Consider the following 22,397-nt stretch of genomic DNA (forward strand, 5'->3'; position numbering starts at 1 on the left):
CTTATATTTCAGATCCTTATATTTTAGATTCTTAACAAGCTATAGTTAAAGATCATGACTCAAAAGATTTCTTCTTTTTGCCTGGATACCAAAAGAATCTGTAACGTTTGTTCTGTAATCTGTAATGTATTTTATTCATTTTCTTTTTGTAATTAATAAAATATATATAATTAAACCGATCAAGCATAACATTATGAGCACTGAGAGGTGACGTGAATAAGGCTGATTATCTCCTCATCATGGCACCTGTTAGTGGGTGGGATATATTAGGCAGCAAGTCAACATTTTGTCCTCAAAGTTGATGTGTTAGAAGCAGGAAAAATGGACAAGCGTAAGGATTTGAGCGAGTTTGACGAAGGGCCAAATTGTGATGGCTAGACCACCGGATCAGAGCATCTCCAAAACTGCAGCTCTTGTGGGGTGTTCCCGGTCTGCAGTGGTCAGTATCTATCAAAAGTGGTCCAAGGAAGGAACAGTGGCGAACCGGCGACAGGGTCATGGACGGCCAAGGCTCATTGAAGTACATGGGGAGCAAAGGCTGGCCCGTGTGATCCGATCCAACAGATGAGCTACTGTTGCTCAAATAGCTGAAGAAGTCAATGCTGGTTCTGATAGAAAGGTGTCAGAATACACAGTGCAGGACGGGTCAGGGCTGTTTTGGCAGCAAAAGGGGGACCAACACAACATTAGGCAAGTGGTCATAATGTTATGCCTAATCGGTGTGAGTATATACATACACGAGGAGAATTTTTTCTTCTAAAGCTTCGCTTAAGTATCAAGTCAAATTGATGCAATATCCAAACTTTCAACTGAGTTCATTTTCTTGTAGATTTTCTCCATCTCAGGTTATTAACCATAAAGTAAAACCGATGAAGTGACATTTCTTACGATCACACAGAAGAAAACAGTAACAAGGTCTGTTTGTTTTTTCTTCACATTTTAATGTAACTACATAGTAGTTGGATATCTACTGGTATACATGGTGTTCAAGACTCAGGACAAACATTATTAACTCCATGTTATCATAAGTGTTACACACACATTACTTTACACTCTTTACAGTGTAACAGCAGTAGCATGGTACAAGACACATATGACAATAAAACACAGCATCCTGCATCTCTTTAATATTCAGAGACGGGTTATAAGATATGTCGATGTCCATATTTTTCTAGAAATGCCCAAATCTACAGAACTTAAACCCAGACGAAACAGTTTTCAGTCACACTTTATTTTACAGTAGAAGCTGTTTCTTTAATAATTAATAGCTAATTATGTTCTAATCACAAATCATTTCAAGTACATTCTTTGAATAATTGATTTGAAAGTAATCTGAAATAAAGACATCCATGTGTGTCCACTTATTAGTACATACGGGGGGCATGCTGTTATTGGAAAATGATCAATGGTTGTACATTTTCTTCCTCTTAAAACCCAGGAATTTGCTGATGCAATGTCTTGTAATTCCAGTTATCACTTAATACTTTATATTGTGTTTCTACTTTTCTATTCATTTGTTAGAACTGCTATAAAAACAATTTTCCTTTAGCAGCCTCTCTCTTTTTTTGTCAAGAGAAAGTGCAAACTCATCTTTCCTGAAACAGAGACCAAAAATGTCTCTACAGATAGCAGAAAGTTTCACCAAATCATTGCTAACACAGTGGTTTTTTTGACACACGTCTGCAGAACGTGAAGGTGAAGAAATCATAATATTTATAGGAACGCATTATAAATAAACCTAAGGTTTGATTTTTACAACCAAAGCTGCAGCTACAGAAAATTAATCAACGTCTACTGAATTGAGGATTCGACAGAGCTGTGGTATAAGACTAACTACTAACTCTAGCACCAAATATAAACTTTGGTGTTTTTAAATAGAGGTTCCCCATATTTTTTTTTTTCCAAGTAAGAAGATAGGATTAAAATTGGCCAAATAAAACCAACTAAAGAAAAAATACCTATGCACTGTGTAAGTGTTATCTATACTGTAAAATAAAGTGTGCTTTAATTTTTACATGCAAATTCAGTCTTCATAACATGCTGCATAGAAAGCATTAAAATAAATCAATGAATTAATAAACAAACAGAGCAATGCTACAGAAGAATTTTTGGTTCGGAAATCGTTTTTTTTGTTTCATCTGCACACTCTTCCATTTATCGCGCCATCTCCAGCGTTAACCCGTCTCTGAACCTTCTCTCGCAGCTTATACGACGATTTTGCACAAACGTTCTTTTAAACAACGTGAAAGATTAGTGGATATTTAAAATGATCAGTCCACAATTTATATGCTAATACATATACACGGAGTATTGGTAGATATATTGAGTAGAACCAATCAGCAATATTAGGGCATACAGGGTGTATTACTCATCATGAAAACCTTAACTCAGTCTAACTCTGGAAATGGAAAATGATGGAACTTTTGATTACTGGCCCAAACAAATAGGGAGTTTTTAGACGCCATTCAGTGTGATATGGTGCAATCACCGCCGCTTGTTCAAATCCAATGGCTTGGTTTTTGTGAGCGCTTAGAAATGGGTCGATCATTTTGAGTCGCTTCGAAAGGAGAAAAGAAAAAAAGTTTGCTTCTCCGGGGGAAATATATAAGAATAAATTATGCCGAACACACTGTTCGATATTTTTTAAAACACATATATATACTTTTCATCTTCTGTTTCTTTATGTTGTGCCACCTGCATTAGAAAAGAAAAGAGCAGAAATTTATTCTGTTATTATACAAGTGCTTCAACGAAACAGAAGAACACGGCGCTCTGAAGCAGATGGTTTTTGGCCCCCACAGAGCCCTGATCTCAACATTGTGGAGGCTGTTCTGGGATTTTTTACCTGCACATACAGAAGCATGTGCGCAGAAGAGCTGTAGAAGTTCACCAAGATGCAGAAATAATCAAGCGATCTTTATAAACCTGCACCATGAACAGTGAACCTGTGGAAATGAATGGAGTTTGAAAGGGCAGAAAGTCATCACGCAAATATTGATCGAATTATTTTGTTGTTGCTTACTGCCCTTTAAAAAAAATACACATTTTTCAAAAATAATTGATTTTTTTTAAAGACTTAACATCTTAACCCTTCTATTTTTGCATACAATATGATCAATATGCAATTTTGTGTGATTAAAGTCCTTTGATCTTCCCCAAGCTGATGGATAGTGAGGAGGAGTTTATTTTTTATTATTTATTGATTTTTTAATCCCCTCTATCATTTTATAGTGGAATAAATTCTCCTTAAGGGTGCCAATAATTCTGGAGTCGACAGAATAACATGAAACACAAGAAGACAAATGGAGCGAAATATTAGTTTCTGAAAAATGGCTCAGGGTTACGGTTTCTGTGGATGGATAAAGGGTTCTAGATTCTGCATAAAAAAGAGAACGTTTTATTTCTTTTATTTCTGATTGTATATTTCTTCAGGAATCAGTTCATTTTCAGTGCTAATTCTGTGTACATTAAGGAAAAGAAGTCAATCTAGAACCTGTTTATGTTTGGGGCAGTTGTTTAATGAAATTTCTAGAACCCCGTAGAACATGTAGAAAGCAAAGAACCCCTAACTATCCTTTTTGGAGAATGCATTGCATCTTTCAGGGTAATTCTGTTCATCTCTTTATCAGAAATTTTAAATGTTTAATGTAGAACCCTGCAGTTATTTAGCTAAGAATCTTTAACTAGCAAACTAGAAAAATCTCAAGTCCAGGATCTCGACAGCCATGTCCAGAGAAAAAGTGGACCAAAACTTGGGATGCGATTTCAGAAAACAAAAGCCTAGTTAGCGATCTTTAAGTTTCATTTTCTACTGTTTCTGTTAAAAACACCACGTTAGCTTTGTTTAAATATTAATTCAATATTTCTCGGATATGGCTCGAGGTTTCTTTGTCAAAATATTTCACACAATTTTCTGATATATGGCTTTTTTGGCTAATTTATAGAGCTAGGTTGCTAAACTGAGGGTTTTTGTTTATGATGTGACTTTTAATATACATGACTTTCTAATGAGCCTCTGAATGGTGTTCCAGTTTACACAGGACAACAATCAACAAATATACCAATATTTCTTTCTTTTCTATTTTCTTTTTTGTTTGTTTGTTCGTTTTGAATAAGATGTAAGCAATGACATATCACAGCATGAAAGAAGCATATTTCCTTCTTCCCTTGCCTCCGTGACTAAGTGAATATCTGGAAGCATGACACTGAAGTTAAATAAGCAATATCGCCAATACATTTAGATATGTCATTTGATTATACGTATTCACACGTGTCTGAAAGCAAAAATAAATCTATATATATATATATATTTTTAACACATCTCCAGCTTCTTAAACCATTTAAAACTCTTATTTTCAGTCATAGTATCATCTTTGGCAGATCTGGGCAGGTCCATTAGGTAAGACTGAGGGCCAGCAGGATGTAGGAGGAAATTTATTTTTAAAGTGCATTTAAGATTTGAGCTATTCATTCCTTAACTAGATATCTGACATTTTTTTTAAAAATTTTTTTATGCTTTTTGTTGTTTATTTTAGAGCTGTGAACAAAATAGGAAACTACCGAATGGCTTCCTTCCTTCCTTCGACTGTAGAATTTGACATAATTGATATTATTCCACCTGCAACTTTTCCTGTACTCAGGCCATTTCTGTTAAAACATTCTTAATCAGGTTTTTCCATCTTATCCGCACTAATTTGGCACGATAAAATAGCAGCAAGTCTATTTTTTTCTTTAAGATTATTAATATTATCTTATTATAGTATGATACTGATTGTAATCCATTACACCAAAATGTAACAATTTAACCACAAAATTGAAATACTATGGCTACTTTCCATGTTACCCATGATATGCACTGGGGATAATCAGCCATTTTTGTAGTACAGGTGTGCCGTGTTGTTCTTCTCCTTCCGCTTTGCTCGTTCATGTAGCTGGTGTCTGATTGTTCACACAGTCCGACGCATCCTCGTTCTCATTCTTCGCTCTCTTCATCCTCGCCTTTGGTACCTTTACTCCAGCGCTGGAAGCAGTGCACGGTGGAAGCCAGGAAGAAGCTGGCCATGATGGCCGCCACGGACACGGAGATGCCCGAGAAGATGATGATGAGGAAGTCAGTGAGGGTCAGGGTGATCTGACACTCCCGGAAACTGTCCTGGGAGAGCTGGCTGAGAGGCACACGGCGGCCATCAGTGGGCAAAGAGCACTCCATACTGTCTATACCTGCAAAAGAACAGAGCTTTATTACACTTTTGGGGATTTGTATGAATGAATGATCTTGCTAGCTACTGTCATGTTGGATTTAACTGTAAGCCAATGAATTCTAAAATACAGGCCAAAAACAATCTTTTTCCTAGGCGCAAAAAAAATGGTATTTGCTCCTGTTTTGTTCTGTCCATGTTCAGCACTGAATGTCTTTGTCATGTCCCACTCCACAGTGGTGCTTAATATGAAGCTCATATGAAAGTAGACACTCAGGACTTTATTTGTAGTGTTTCATAAGCATTTCTGGATTTTTTCCTAGCCTACGAGAGGCAATATTTCCATATTTCCAAAATTTCTGAAATGGTTAGTTTATTTTCCACACAAAACTTCAATGTTATCACTTCAATGATATCAAACCCACTTCTGCTCAAAGTGCTTGTTCATCTAAAAAGCAGCTCAAATTTGTTATCTTCAACCACTTCAAATTCTGTGTAAGGTTCTCCAACAGTGGGGAAAAAACACACGTCCAAAACACAGTGAAAGCCAACAGAGTCCTGACTCATTTTTATATCAAATTTCACTTCACGATCAAATTATTCATTTGCTTATACTGAGAGAAAAAGTCGATTTTCTTTCCTCCAGATAAACGGATCGCCAGTGTCCTGGTAAATATCTTATAATTATGCTGGAATTTATCCACTCGTTATGTGATTACGATAAAACAAATATCATCCTGACGCGTTATAGTCCCCTTATACCATTTTGTCAATAATTGCATTTTATTTTTTATTAATTAATGAATGACATCATACATATCTGCTCTCTTAAGGTTAGCATGTTACCAAGCATGTTACCAAGAAACCGTAAAGCACGACGTCGTCTGTTCAGACTCTTACAAAAAGAGCTGACACTGGAAACTCTATTCGATATTCTATTAGATAAAAATCTCCTTACAGAAAACGTACAATATCTGAACAATGATACGTTTTTTACACTCTTAGATTACAGTATGTGAAGCTTCCTACATCCTATATAAGCACCAGTTTAAGTGGTTACTATGGAAACCATAAAATATTAGAAAACAGAAAACCTCTCCTGACCAATCAGATTCCAGAATTCACCAGCGCTGTAGTATAACCCCCGACATGAAGCCTATATATAAAAGCTTCAATCTTTACACTGTTCTCTGTTATAAGTAATTTTATTTACTGGAACTGGATTCTAACGAGCCGTGCAAATAGAACGAGATCTCATCGAGCTTGAAATAGGTACACGTACAGAAATAGGTTTAATTTAAATTTGTAGTGTGGTAATGTAGTGTCTTGGGTTACTGATGCATCGAAACAACGACTGACAGTAAATTAAAAGTACAAAATGTCTTCATTGCCTTTGATAAAATCATGCTCTCGGCATGCAGATCAGATTTCCGCTGTCACAAATAAGCTCTTCATTAACATTATTTTATTTAGGAATGGAAGAACCCAGAAATAGACAGTATTTATGGCTTTGTTGGTGGGGGGAAAAACTTGACCAGCTTTAAGAGAGATAGAGAGAGAGAGAGAGAGAGAGAGAGGCTATAAATCTGACAGTGAGAAAGTGCTCTTGAATTCTAATTAGCTATAAAACAAATGTCGCTGTTCTCCTTAATGTCCCCACTCTGTCACTCTAAAAGACTATTAAAAAAGATGTCAATGGTTTCGCAGGCTGGTTCTACTTCCTGACACAAACATGTTCTGTATGGAAAAAAATTAAACACTTATTAAATAGAAAGATATAAATGTGAATTTCACCAGTTGGTTCAGGAGCTGCTAATATGAACTGATATCTCATAGGCACCTAAAACATATTTACACAATGGGGTAAAAAGCTTTTTCATGGCACATGTCCCACCCTCTTTGCTTCATCTGCTGTTACTGTAGATGAACAAAAAGTAAATAAATAAAACAGCTGTATAACTATTTATTACTCATATGTTCTACTATACGTGACTTCTGTGCACAAGGACAAATTTTATGATCCAAACCACATGCTAATCATCTTGAATTCAATGCAATTTCATTTGTTTAGCGCTTTAAACAATAGATTTGTCACAAAGTAGCTTTACAGGAATACAGAAATTCATGATATAATGTAAATACTGATGGAAATATGGTTAAAAAAGTCTACAACTGTGTTGCATATCTACATTTTTGTGTGTGTTGTATCTTGCAACTGACTAAGCTTCCCATTTCTCTCATGGGGTCAATAAAGAATATCTATCTATCTATCTATCTATCTATCTATCTATCTATCTATCTATCTATCTATCTATCTATCTATCTATCTATCTATCTATCTATCTATCTATCTATCTATCTATCTATAAATTTGGCACAAGGAAAAACTCTCTAAGACGATATTAGGATGAAACCTTGAGAGGAACCAGTCTCAAAAGGGAACCTCATCTTCATCTAGGTGACACTGGATAGTAAGATTATAAATAATTTCCCTTCTCAAAGGGAAAAAAATACAATTGTTCAACCAGAGAATTAATTCAAGTTAGAGTTCATGTTCAATCTTGTTGTAGATATTAACTGCTCACTGATGGAGACTTGAAAGCAAGACTATTCCTGGCAATTGCAGTCCAAATGCCAGCTTCATAGTTTCTAAGTGGTACATCCACAGCAATCCATCATGATGTGAAACAATATCACACTAAAGTCTTGCGAGAGCTCAGACTTGACATTAGTTTCATGCTAGCATGCAACAACTTGCATGTGTTGGTTGTAGTTTGCACGTTTTATTATTTATCCAGTTTTGGTTTCAGTTCAGATAAGAAACAGTAGAAGGCAAATATCTAATCTACAGTTAATTCATTAACCTGAGATACATAATGCACTAATCAGTGAGTAGGGGCAGATTAGTGTAAAATAAACCTATTCTTAATATAATAATAAATAATAAACCTAACCTAATCTGTTTCTTGTCACACCTGAAATAAAAACTAATTGCAGGTAGAAAGTAAAGATTCTGAATGAAGAACTGAAGAAATGTCTCACCACACATGGCACAGGATTGATCCCAGGAAGTCATGTTGGAATCAAGAAAACAATTCCTCAATCTAAACACTGATCTTCACATGTGCTGCTTTCTCCGAAATAGAGTCTCAGCGCCATGCATGCAAGTAGAAATCACAGGATTGCTGTCGCTTTGGCTCTTGCTAGCATGAATGCAGGGTTCCGATCGCCGCGTCGGGTTTTTTAAAGACGGCCCCAAAATTTCTGCTCAGACATTTGGATCAGCTAGATAAAAGAATAAAGTGCCAAGCAGATGATAATTACACTTTGCTAAAATGTCAGCGGAGCTTTTGTCAGCAATAGCGCTAATGAGATCCGTGGGGAACGTAAAGCATTTCATTTCGTCTGTAGTAAAAAAAAAAAAAAAAGTTTGCAAGTTCTCGATCACTAAAAGTCTGGCCTTAATGATTTTGTCTAAGTATTTAAGAGCAGTTCGTAAGACAGCACGCCTTATGTGATGGGCTATACTTAAGCATCAACCAAACTCACAGGAGGCAAAAGAGATAAATGGTTTCTATTTATATTCTCAGAGTTCTCTCAGGCCCAGACTCATCTCCCTGTACTATGCTAAAGCAGAGGTCTTTGGGGGCTTGTTTTGGGATGGAAGATGCTGTTTGTTCCTACTATTTGCCTTCAGGTTGTCTCTGAAAGCTGAATAATATGTTTATACATTCTAATATTCTTCACTTTTTAATGTATGGCTACAGGCTTATTTGGGTCATTAACGCCCTGCTTTCAGGAGACACTGACGGAAGTCATTGTTCTAATGGTGTCATGCATCAATACATTTTTTGGATGGGAGAATATTTTTGACCTCCATGGATTGTGATCTGAAAATGGTGGCTCTGTGATTTATGTTGGATGCTGAAGTCTGGAAAGTTAGAAGTAACCTGCAATATCGTAAAAAGTGTGCACTAAAGTCATCGTAAAGTGCTCTCAAGGGCAGGTGTGAGATTAGTTCAGGGCAAAATGTGAGGATGTACACATCAACGTAGGATCAACATGTACTTGTAAATCTGGACATTGTTATTTTTTTACAATTCCTCCAGGATTTTGTGACAAAAATCGAAGAATTTTCTCAAATTTGGGCCGAGACGTGTCATGTGACATCATCACGACATTCATTCAGCCAAGACCCTCTTCTGTTAATGTGCATCAAGCATGAGTACAGCGGTCATAGAAAACAATTACACGGGTCTTCACTGGTAGGACTTTATAAGAAGAATCCTTCGCTTGCGATTTCACAAATTCAAGTAGATGTCCACAAAAAGGTAAGCGCAAGAAATTTTGAGCCACAACTATCACACATTTCATACACACAGGGGCAGTGGTAGCTCAAGTGGTAAAGGCTCTGGGTTGATTGGGGCTCATTGTTGGGTCCCTGAGCAAGGCCCCAAAGCTCCAGGGGTGCCTAATCATGGCTGACCTCAACCCTCCAAGGATGGGATATGTAAAGAAAGAATTTGCATTAATGTACAGTATATGTGACAAATAAAGACTAAGCTGTCTTAAAAACACTAGGAGGACTAATTTAAGATGTTTTGTATATATAATCACTGTATAAACAGACAGATGATGTAATCAATATCTCCATCTCATCTCTTTGTAGCAGCTAATATTATTCAGCACACAGGAATACTGCACACTGTCTTGTCTATGCTCTGTTTGCACCTAGCTGCACACTGTGCACTTTACGTGGCTAAGACAAACTTCTGTCCTAGCTCTGTGGTGTTGTTTGTTGTTTTGTATTGAACTTGTTGTTGTATGTTTATGTAGCACCAGGTCCTGGAGAAACGTTGTTTCATTTCACTATGTACTGCGCCAGCTGTATGTGGTTGAAATGACAATAAAAGCTTCTTGAATCTTGGAAAGTTTCTAATTTATCACCCTTAATTGAGATCTAACAAGTGCTGAGTGAACGGTTACCTAATTCGGTGGAAATAGTTTGAGTTTTGACTATATTTTAGTCAAGGAAGAGAACTTCCTGTTTAATGCCCAACTCCATCTGCGTCACCGGCGGCCGGACACCCTCTGAGATCGACCATAGAAAGGCACTCTCTGAAAAAGTGTTTATTTTCCGGCAGATGCTTTATAGTGATGTGTACTTTGTATTTGAGCTGTAAAAATGAACAGACAGACTAAAAGAGCCAGGCTTTATCGCAGATATATGAAAGCCGATTGTGTTTGCCCTCTCGACAGCACTGAATGGCAGCAGTTTTTAGATTTTCTTTAGAACATAGTCCGTGTTCGATACAGCTGAGATTTTAAAGAAACAGAGACCGACTTCACCCAGCAGTGGGTCCATAATGAGTCATCCAGCATGCCGTCGTTCTGCCCTTTTCCAAAACTCACACAAAAGGACAGAGATAAAGGGCAGGAACAGAAACATTACTCCCTCGTGTACATCTGTGTCACTCTGAAAAATCCCGGTTTTTAATGTCAAACCTACCGTTAGGAATATCTTTTGTATTCACTGCCGTAGAGTTGATCACTCCCTTGGCTGAAGAGGACAAGTCTTTTCGAGAAAAGACAGAGCTATCGCTCGTACCTGTGTGAAGGTTATGTCAGACTGGAGTTAATGAGATGAAGCAATCAGGCATGTTTGTTGAAGAGACTCCCATCTCGACGGCTAAGGAGAAGCCGAACAGACGGCTAGGTCTCACGTCCGAAGTGTCACTACTTGATGGATTGCAGTCAGTATAAATTTGGAAGTAAGCACAGACGAATAGGTAAAACTATTAAAAAAAAAGCATAGGTAGTTACAACTGCACTTGTAAAATATATCCGTTCCACACAAGGAAGTTGCAGCTGATACAAGTACAGGCACACTCCAGGAAAATAAACCATTACGCCTGACAATTTCAGAAACAATCATCATGCCCATTACAAGAAGCTGCTTGGAAGAAAATAGGCTTTCCTGAGAAAAAACAAGCTAGAAAAGGCAAATCCCCAATTTTCGTTTTTGTTAGATTTTTATTAGACATGTCAGCACAGTTCATGAGAAAGGCTGATGGGGGGGAAAAAAAAAAAAAAAAAAAAAGAAGCAGACTACATCCATTAAAATCCCTCGAACCGTATTAAAATGTGGCAGTGGATGCTTTTTGACCATTTAGCATGTGTGCAAATCATAAATGCATATAATACCTTGCAGATTTTAATCTGAAAACTCTGCCAGGAGGTTAAAACTCTGACCTTTGAATGAAATAAAAATATAAATGCAAAACACTTTTGTTACCGAAATGAATTTTGCTAAAAGCATGAGTAACACTAATCTTTCTTTTTAAACCTCTTTATGTAATCATAAATACAATCCTGTATAATGATACAATATTGTATTATTAAACAATAAGCATTTAGCATGCCATTAAAAAAAAAAAATACGTAAAGGAAAATAAAAGAAAAAAATAATTATATTGTTTGTTTTTCAGCCTCAACCGTGTGTGGATTAAACTATTAAACAGGCAGGGGAAGGGCTGGGGGAAGTAGAGCTCGTGTAGGCAGAATATTAAATCAGAGTATAAACCCATGGGAGGGTTGGGAGAGGAGACGCTCACGTGTCATACACACAGTGCGAGAGTGAGACGGCGGAGTGTGACTCACATGCATCAGGAGAGGTTTCCCTCATGCAGGGGACTTGATGACATCAGTCACATGGTATTTTCTCAAACACAGCAGCTAAACACCCCCACACTCTTATAACGTGGAGTCATGTGTAAATACACGCGCACACACACCCACTTATAATGTGGAGCCGTGTGTAAGTGCACGCACACACACACACACACACACACACACAAACCACAGGCAGCTGTAGAGCCTGGCTCGTGATTGAAATTTCCAGCAAAAATATATTTAAATAATAACAAAAATCCACCAGCAACATAAATTACAAGCAGAGCATTACAGCTCCATAAATACTGGCACCCTTAATTGAAGGAAAAAACCCTATAGTGATGGATCATACCCTAATTTAAAGCAAAATAAAATATTTTTTCTGCAAAATCTCGATTTCTAAATTATTGGTGCCTTAACAGGGCAGCATGGTTAGCACTGTTTCCTCACAGCAAGAAGGTCCTGGATTCGAATCCCAGGTTCGAACAGGCAGGGGCCTTTCTGTGTGGAGTTTGCATGTTCTCCCCGTGCCTGCGTGGGTTTACTCTGGGTACTCCGGTTTCCTCCCACATGTACATTAGGTTGATTGGTAATTCTAAATTGCCCATAGGAGTGTGTGTGGTTGTCTGTCTATAGCGTATGTGTGGCCCTATGATGGACTGATGACCTGTCGAGGGTGTACCCCTGCCTTTCGCCCAATATGTGCTGGGATAAGCTCCAGCAAACCCCCGTGACTAATTCCTAATTAGGAATAACCTCCTGCAGTGGCTAGAATTGAAACAGTTTTTTGTTACAGGAAAGAGGTCTATCCATCGAGTTGATTTATTTTCTGCTCCGAAGTTTACCTTTTGCAGACGTTTGTGCAATTGCATAGGTGCCAATAATTAGAGAGCTGACTCAAAAAATATATATATATATAATGTGGGGTTTTTTTGGTTAAAAATATGGGGAAGCCGTTTTAATATATTGCACTTTGAAACATTTTTTTTTGCTAGTATGCTGGTTTCCAAATTATTGGCACCCTTTCCATTAATAAATGCTCACATGTGGAAAGAAAAAAAGCTTTACTTTAAAATAATTTTGCACGGGTCAATGAATTTACTGCAATTATTTCTTTTTAAAATATGATTTTTGTTAAAGGAAAATAGTTCCATCTGATAACATGTTTCCTTCAAGAAGGGTGCCATTCATTCTGTATTTCAAATATGAATTTTTGTTAAAGTTTTCCATAACGCAGTCCTGCTGTGGCACATTACTGGAACATTCTGATTGCTGTAAATGAAATAATCAGTGGCTGGTAATTGGATAAGCCTCCATGGAGAAATAAATACAGTGACTCTGTCACATGAACCGCTTCTTCATGCACGCCTGGGCCTGTATGCAGTCTGGCTCACAGGACCACAGAGGAGCCGTGACGCAGAGGTTCGGCCTGTTCAAACTCTCGCACGAGTGTGAAGCTGCAGTTTATTGATGAAACTGGTGGCTAATGATTCCTATCATGATCTGAAGCACATGGTACAGGGGTTAAACGTGTGCTAGGTAAGTGCTGAATCAACACCGCTGAGAGACACGGTTTGTCCGTGTTTAACCTGAACACAGAGCAGACAGCGGCGGATCATGTGTACACACTTTTTCCCATTAAAAGATTCATGGCAGTGGCTAGTGCTACACTGGAGGCCACTGGGGGCTGTTTATCTCCAAACTAGCTTAATGGATGGGCTGCACAGACCTTAGTCATGCATCAGACCTGAACTCTTCCAGGACAACATGAACATGTGATAAAATGAAATCTTTCTTGTTCTCTTTGGAATAAATTTAAAAGTAAAAGGTTTGTATGTTGCCATGATGCTGTTTTTAAAGCTTCACTCTAATTCACTCTCGTATTACGCAACACAAAATTCTTTAAACTTTATATGCCTAATTTAGAAACCAGTACTAGGGTTTAGTTTTCATAGCTGAATTTGGTTGCACATGGATGAGATTTTTTGAACATCTGATCCTACTACAGAGAGTACACACAGTTAACGATATTTTAATCCATTAATCCTGGATTCTGCGTGTACATACTGCATAGAGAACAGACGCATGGTGTGTGTGTGAGAGAGAGAGAGAGAGAGAGAGAGAGGGAGAGTGAGTAAGTGAATGAGCACAGACCCATACAGACCCAGTTAAGCACCACAAAGCAGACCCAGATACAGTACAGGTGTTGGGTCAGGACCACTATTGCTTTAGAGTGCAAGTAGCCTTGCAGGAGATTATACAGTGATCCTTATGTTTGAAATGAGCTACGATCTGTTATGCATGCCTGGTTGTTTTCATTACACATGGTAAAATCCATCACAGGACACACACACGTAATTATACTGGTGTGATGGCCATGCATGGACTGTAGTTCTATAAATAATGAAGCAAGCTAAACGTAGATATAGATGTGCATTTATTTACGTAAATAAATGCACATATATTTAATGTTTGCCTGCTTTATTTATTACCGAGGGGATCAATTACATCTTCATAAATCATAAATCATATGTACAAAAGGCTAAACAGCTTTCACCTTCTGTGCAGCATCGTGTCTAGATGGAGGAGCGTGACTGGATGCAGCAAAAAGTGAATGCAACATGGCCGCTTTAACATTTGCCTAAAGTTTAACATCACTGAAATTTTGCAGCTGAACAAAGGGCCTGATTTCGCCACCAATTTCACTGATTATGAGGATACAGTCTTAGTCTCCGACGACAAATGGTTGGATTTTATGCTAATGTTATGCTAACGTAGCATGTTATGTAAGCGTATCCTATAACTTCATATTATTATTTAATGTTCAGTAAATGTCTTATCCTGGTCAGGGTCAATCATACAGGGAGAACATTGGAAACTTCACACAGACACTTGGGATTGAACTGAGGAACCTACAGCTGAGAGGATAAAAAAAAATACTACTCTCACCTTTTAACCCACATACCTAATTATTACTCTTTCTTAAACCGTTTTGCGTGTATTAATTTAAGTAAATATAAGCTGTCATTTATACTCAACGGTTTGCAAGAGAATCATGTTTAAACACCAGGAACATGAATTGACCTGTTCATTTACTATGTCAGTAATCTGACCAGAAGAATCAAATTACCACGAAGGAACAATTGGGTTTTAAAATTACCTTCAAGTACATAACTACATAAGGGTTGATTTACTGTAAGATAATATCATGTAATTATGATTAAGAACAATTTCCTGCTTATTCCTGGAATACGCTTTATAACCCCACACATCATGACAGCAACAAGCAGTAATGCACACCCTTACTAACATCACACAGCATGCAATAGATCATTACTCGATGTATAAACCTTCTATCCTGGCATTTCTCTTTATTCTCGGGATATTATAAAAGAGTCATCGATTTGCACCAGTCAGAAAATCCATCCTTGTGTTTAAAGGGATTGTCCATCATGTACAGCGAGTCAGCTCACGTCTAATGGAAAATGAGCAGTTTTTCTGAGATTCGGACCGTATCTCTGCTGGGTTCAAGAGGGTAATAAACCTTCCCAGGGACATGAGGGCCGGTGTCATTTTGATTTAAAACCACATTTTGATTTAAAACTCTATCATCCTCAATGCCAAATGCAGAGAGACACTTTTTTGTGATGTGTGTGTCATGAGATAAGAGATAACTGGGCCAATATAATGAACTCTTTTCTACATTTTGAAAGAAAGCGATTATTTAGCATTCTTTGCAAGACACTCTAGAGATGATCAGGGTAAAACATCTTTACAAACTATTTATGTCTCGGATTCTTGCAGGAAACACCCACGTGGATTTTTCACTTGGATCTTTCTCTACTGTAAAATAAAACCGTAAAATAGAGGTTCTTGTTGCATTTTTTCCTCTCAGAAGCCATGGGGTGATGCTAACTTTTGCACCTGAGTGTAAGCTAAAGTTTTCTATCTATGTTTGTATTTTTATGGTTTATGCTTTCTATCCACACTTAAAATGCGGGGATGATTGCGCTACCTAAACCAGAAAGCCGAGCACTAAGTCGAGTTTCCAACTAGATCTATTTATTTTAAAATATTAATACCATGATCAAGTTCCGTCTCCATTGAAAATGACGTACTGCTACTATGTATTGCTACTTTTGGACCATAGTGTTTCAATGGACAGGCTTGAAAAGGTCATTACCAGTTACTACATCGTGTACACAGGTTCAGACCCCGGCTAAATACACATTGGAACAACTCAATTTCCAGCAAAATAACTCAAATCAGTCACCGTAAAAACCCAAACATGTTAAATATTTAAGTTTGCTTTTATTTGTTCGCTCAATTATGAATGTAGCTGTCATGTTACTTCAAGCAGGATCGTATGTTAGCTAGCATTTTTCTATATTTGTTTTGCTATTTTTGCTATTTTTTGCTATTTTTGCATTTTTTATTCTCAAACAAACCATCTATCTCTTTTAAATAAAGTTCACAAGTTCAAACAAAAATCACTGAGTAAGTAATCAGTTTCAATCGTGATAACAAGCTACTTACATTACAACTCAGCTGAGAGTTTTTTCGTCCACCATTTTCATAAGCTAAGAGGCTTCAGAAACTATGACGTCATTTACATTAAGGGGAAATAATGCACACCGATTCTCCCTGCTTTTTGTTGTGTATTATGGGATTTTTAAGTGAGCGAACGTTCCAGGGCACTGGAAGAATTTCGCAATTAAAAGAGCCCTAAAAATGGCCGATCCCATGAGTAGTGCCCTGACTACTGAACTAGGGAGCTGATTGAGATGCATCCAGCATCTGCAACAGCTGTTATATTAACATGTTTTCAATGTGTTGCAGCTACATCATCTAACACTGATGGGATCTGTATAAACTGAAAATCTCTTGTCCGTCTCTTGTCCCATTTCTGATGTTTGGTGCTGCATCCTAATAGATTCAGATGTGTTTTCAGATACACCTTGATACTACAAAAAAGGCCAGAGTCAGGAATACCCCTCTAAAAAATGCTGCATATTTACAAAAAAAAAAAAAAATTCAAGCCCCTAACAAATCATCCCTTACTCTTTTGGCCTGTTCACATTTAGGAAACCCTTTTGGAAAATCTCCCAGAGTCCATCTCCCACCTCCCATGTTTGAAAGGTCACTCTGGTTTATTCTATTCCTGACCAGTCAGAGTTCAGCCTTCCCCTAAGTCATGAGAAGCCAGTGATGCAGAAATAAGCAGTGAGGTGAGATGTAGCTTCTAAGCGAGTCTGGAAGAACAGACATGCTGGGCCAGTTGGCATGTACGCCAAAGGCATGACTCTGTTCACAGCTTCTGGTCTGCTGCTGTCACTGCCTCTGTTGCTGCTGCTTATGTGTGAGGCTCATTTTCTCTATTGCTCCATGTAATACCCATTCACTAGACTGCACTAACTAAATATCCATGGTGAATGCATTTGCAACCCCTAACTGGTAGTATTCTGCCAATTTAGCAGATGCTAAATAGAGCTTTCCTTGTCACTACACTGAATATCCCCCCTGCCCAACCCTTGGCTCAAAACTCTCTAGGAAGTACCAAAGACAGCACAAGGTCACACTGATGTGTAAACATGCTGCGAGGCTGGCTTTTCAAAAGACTGCACTGCTAGTACTAGCTGTTGTACACTGTTTGCTCATCTGATACTTATGATGTTTATCTTAAGAAATCTACTGTATTTCTATTCACTCTGAAAGGAAATGTCATCCTGGAAAGCGTCCTTGGGATCAGATCATCACAAAGTCAAGCTTTAAGTGTGCGCAGTAAACATCTGCCCCCTTGATGAGAAATGACCTTGGATGAGAGAATGTGACAGCTGGGGCCACTTAATATAATGTATTCACTTTCCAACTTTGTCCTTTCGATCTGTATAGAAAATCTGCGTAGCTTGTATTGCAGTTATTGCATTGAAATTGCAGTTATTTAGCAGTCTTTTTGGCACACACCACATGATCTTTCATTAACTGGTATCAGTGATTAATTGCTGGTAGATAGTAATTACTCTGCTTGTATTCTGCTCACTGGGTCACATCTCCACATAATCAGATTATGTGGTTCTGTAAATCACTTCATCTTCATCCCTTAGAATTACCAATGCTTGCAAAAGATTTAGGGAAAAGATTTAGTCTAGTGCTTGTACACTGATAAGGTTTAGGAGAAGATTCTTGTATATTCTTTGTTTATACGGATTGTACGCTGAACAGTGAAATGATAGACATTTTGATCATGTATGAATTTTAGACAAAAGTAATATTCCTTTACTGGTGTTTTCTCCAGGGGGATGTGGTGGCTTAGTACCTCCAGTTTGATTCCTTTATTTTCTCCCAGTGGTTTCCTCTTGGATCTCCAGTTTCCTCCCCCAGTCCAAAGACATGTGTTATAGGCCGACTGTCCTATCCAAATTGTTGTGTGTGAATGAGTGTATAAGACTGTAATGGTGTCTGCTATGGGTTGGCCCCAGTGTGGCCCCCACCATGTGCCCCGAGTCCCCTTAGATAGAATCCAGCTCCCCATGACCCTGTGTAGCTTAAGTGGTAAAGAAAAATGGATGGATGGATGGATGGATGGAGTTTTTTCCAGTAAAAAGGTGTGAACTTAAACGCCTTGTGCCTTGATGTCAACCACAAAGGACAAACTTGTCTTAATCAGTTGATTGGCATGATTGTCAAAAGCATGGCGTAGACAGAGCACATCCCCATGTGGTGTGGAATACTAAATATGAGATGGGCGAAGAATAAGGAAAGCATGTTGTACCAATAGGAGCATGATATGACGCCTTATCAGGGTGGAAAGATGTCCTATGCTGTGATGCCACCAAGAACTACCACACGAAAAGACAAACCTGTCTTAATACTAATTTCTGAAATAATTAAGTAGATAAAGAGAGAATGACACATCCTGGGTGTTTTCCCTTTGTCTCTTACTGAATTAAATTAAGTTTAGGAGAAAGAGCATGCCTGAAGCACCACCTTGTATGCAGTTAACCTTTTGCATAGATCTCCATCTTTCATTTTCTCCAATATTGATGGAATTTCTTCACCTCAACACCTTCCCAACACCTACCCAATAATCTTTAGTGTCAGATTTGCTACCCAGAGCAATTCATCAGCTTTCACGTCATTTAGTTGCGGACACGGTTTCCAATCAACAACCTATGACTTGAAATGCAAAAGAATCATGCAATTGCAGTCTCGATATGAAGTAGTCCCATTGCTTCAATGATTGCTTTCCTTTTTTTCATTGTTTTCTATAGTTCATTTTACTTTGTTTTTCTGAATCCAGCATGTCACACCAATATGTTCTAGTCACTATGCTTAAATGTAAAAACACACTACTTGGCTGTATTATGATAAAATTACAGTTTTTTTTCTGATGATGGAAATGGGGGACATGACAAATGACAAGAGCTTGTTCCTAAAAATATATAAAAAAAATTTTTTAAAAAGAAAAGAAAAAGAACTGTCACTCCAAAGGTCACTCCAAATAAGCTCCTCCATTACCACCCGCTATTATGCAGATCATCAATCAGACAAACAATGGCAAGGATTGACAGGTTTTTAGCAAAATAGCTTTCTGAGAAAATATATATATACAGAATTTATGTATATATACAGCATTTCCATAACTGACTAATACACATACAGACCTGGAAAGGAAAATCAGTTGCTTGGCATGATTGTCGAAAGTATGACGTAGACAGAGCACATCCCCATGTGGAGTGGAATGCTAAATATGAGATGGGCTAAGAATAAGGAAAGCATGCTGTACCCATAGGAGCCTGACAAGATGCCTTATCAGGCTGGAAAAATGTCCTAGATTATACCTCATTATTCTGGAACTTCATTCATGTTGGTTGCTGAAATAAATTTAGACCTTAGGAAGGGTTCCCTGTTTTAATTGAGTTACTATAAATAGCAAAGCCTTGACTGAAAATATAACAAAGATGGAACCCTTCAGAAAATGATGTTCAAAGCATAGACGAGAACATTTATCCTTTCACCGAATCTCAAGAACTTACCGTTTGGAAGCTTGTGGCTGTTCTCAACTAACCAAGCGAAAAGGTTGGCAAAGTTGCAATTGCACACCCAAGGGTTGCCCTCTAACCTGACGACCCGCAGAGAAGGCAGCTGGCTCAGTGCACCAACCTGGAGACTGGAAAGGGCATTGCGCTCCAATTCAAGTTCTCGTAGCGAGGTCAAGCCCCTGAAGGCGTCCTCATTGACCATGCTCAGATGAGGGTTGTTGCCCAAACGCAACTTGATGAGGCTGCGCGACTCGCCAAATGTTCCTTTCGGGATCTCAGTCAGGTTGTTGCTGCCCAAGTCCAAGAAAACTAGCCTGGAAGAGGTGCTCAAGGTTCCTGGTTCAATGTGCGAGAGAGAATTGTTCCGGAGATCCAGATACACCAAGTCACTGTAGAGCACGAGAAAGTCAGCAGGTATGCGCGGGATCCAGTTGTTGGACAGCAGCAATCTGCGCACGTCCAGCGGGATCTCATCTGGGAGGCGAGTGAGTCCTCGTCCGCTACAATCTACCGTGTGAGGGTCCGGGCACTTGCAGGTGGCTGGACAGGTTTCCCCTCGTGTCAGCAAGGCAAATGAGATAAAGGCAAGGAGAGGATGGACCCGGCAGACACATGGCAACATGGTCAAGTGGGTGTGAAGATAGAGAAGGGAATAGAGGGTAAGGGGCAGTTGAGGGGAAAGGGGAGGGTCAGGGTCAAAGGGCAGGAATTTAGGAGAGGGAAGGGGAAGGGGAAAGCACAAGGAGAGAAAGAAATCAAAGCCTGCATGGAAGCATCCTGCTCTCCTGGCGACGAAACGTTAAAAAAGGTCTTGCCTTGAGAAGCAAGTAAAAGATGTGCAGGCTGTTTTTCCAAGAGACCATAGAGGAAGCAGCTGTAGAGAGAATACTAGGCTACTGGCTTTGATGAGTGAAGGGAGGAGAGAAACTGTGGGAGGGAGTGAGAGAGAGCGAAAGCGAGAAAGAGAAAGGGGAGGGGATGTGAACGGAGTGTAGTAGAAGGGAAATTTTAAGGCAAGCCAAGAGGTAAATGAAAGGGTTCTTTTCGTCGTCCTCTCCCTCATTTAGCCGCCGCCGATCATGCATGGCAAACACACACAAAAGGATCACGCTCATGTTGTCTCCAGCATGCAATCGCTCGGTCCTTCCATCCGTCAACCAGCGTCATCCCCCAGGACCGATCACAGCGTCTATCAACGTGAGCTTAATCACCTCGGAGCCAAGCGTCACAAATCGGTCACGATCCTAACAGGAGAATTCCCCCAGTCGTGCGCTGTAGTCCACCTTTCACTCGTGCTTCTGCGTGGCGTGAATTCAGTTTCAGCCAATAATTTGCAACACGGATTTGCAGCTCCGTTGCTATGGCGCATCCACAAAGAAATCCTCTGCATACAGACTGCACTTGCAGAAATCGGTGTGCTACTCAGCCGCTGTGCTTTTGTTTGGTCGCCTTCCTCTCCACGGTTATGATAAGTGAATCAGGGATGAGTGAAACATGCAGTCAACATGTGATGTCACTTCCTTAGGAAAGGACATGCCAGTCATTTTCTTTCACAAGATTCCTTCATGCATGCTCAATTCATCGCATTTATTTTATTGTACCGTGCACATTCCTCAAGTAAAAATGTATCTGAAAATAAAAACCTAATAGGATTTATATTCATACAGTGATCCTAATAATTCTCAAGTTATTCATCATGTTTGAATGAAATAAAACTCTTAATCCAGCTGTGCTGCTCTGCTAATGTTGTAAATCTGCTAATCTTTCTTTTCACATGACACAACTCCAGCTTCTTAACAGAAAGCATTTACTTTTCATTACAAATAAATTGTTGACGTTACAGTCTTAGGAGTCTATAGGAGCTTATATCTCATATAGGATTATACAAGATTTGCTCTGGAAAGTGGAATACACAACTTATGTGTAAATACTTAATATAATAATAATTAATAAATATAATAATTAATAATAATATTTGTGTGCGTAATGATTTAAAATGGAACGCTTCAGGACATAGATAAACACTGTAATAGATAAACACTAATAATTTTAAAAAATAATGTAAAAATTATGACCTAAAATACAATTCTTATTAAAATCATTTAATATGCTGTAATAAATAATAAAATAAATATAATTTTTATTTCAGGTCTCAGTTCATTTTCTAATGTTCAACAGAAGTCCTTTACTGTTTCCACTGCAACAGCAAACAGATTTTTGTTATTTGTTTTCTTCTTTTGTCAAAAATAATTCAAGTAAATATATCGGTTACAGCAAAATTGCCCTTCAGGAAGAGTTTCCTGATGGTGAATGAATTAAAATCAGACGGTTGGAAAGGCTATCGCTGTCTAGCTAGCTAAACCGCCATCCACTTCAGTAAGAAAAACATTTTTATGAAAAAACTTAAAGTAATTGCACACATTTTATATATTTTTAAAAATATTTTTTATATTTTCAGAACAGCTTTAAGATATGATTTAACTAC

The 22,397-nt window shown here is 38.3% G+C and overlaps 1 protein-coding gene across 1 annotated transcript; it reads right to left on the reverse strand.

Annotated features, from left to right (window-relative positions):
- Window positions 1–920: 920 nt before the first annotated feature.
- Window positions 921–21,385, reverse strand: lrrc38b (leucine rich repeat containing 38b). The gene is made up of 2 exons (XM_058372861.1): window positions 19,907–21,385; window positions 921–5,220 (listed from the first exon to the last, which is right to left on the reverse strand). Exons 1-2 carry the CDS (start codon window positions 20,532–20,534, stop codon window positions 4,973–4,975), a joined length of 876 nt encoding a protein of 291 aa, XP_058228844.1. The 5' UTR covers window positions 20,535–21,385; the 3' UTR covers window positions 921–4,972.
- Window positions 21,386–22,397: the final 1,012 nt, after the last annotated feature.

Source organism: Hemibagrus wyckioides, linkage group LG21, assembly GCF_019097595.1.
Source record: "Hemibagrus wyckioides isolate EC202008001 linkage group LG21, SWU_Hwy_1.0, whole genome shotgun sequence".
Classification (NCBI taxonomy): domain Eukaryota; kingdom Metazoa; phylum Chordata; class Actinopteri; order Siluriformes; family Bagridae; genus Hemibagrus; species Hemibagrus wyckioides.

Excerpts from the sequence above, each read along its gene's own strand:
- lrrc38b (XM_058372861.1), bottom strand. The coding sequence starts at position 20,534 with ATGTTGCCATGTGTCTGCCGGGTCCATCCTCTCCTTGCCTTTATCTCA. Across the intron at positions 5,221-19,906 it reads CAGCCACAAGCTTCCAAACG|GTATAGACAGTATGGAGTGC; the intron begins GTAAGTTCTTGA and ends GTTCTTTTGCAG.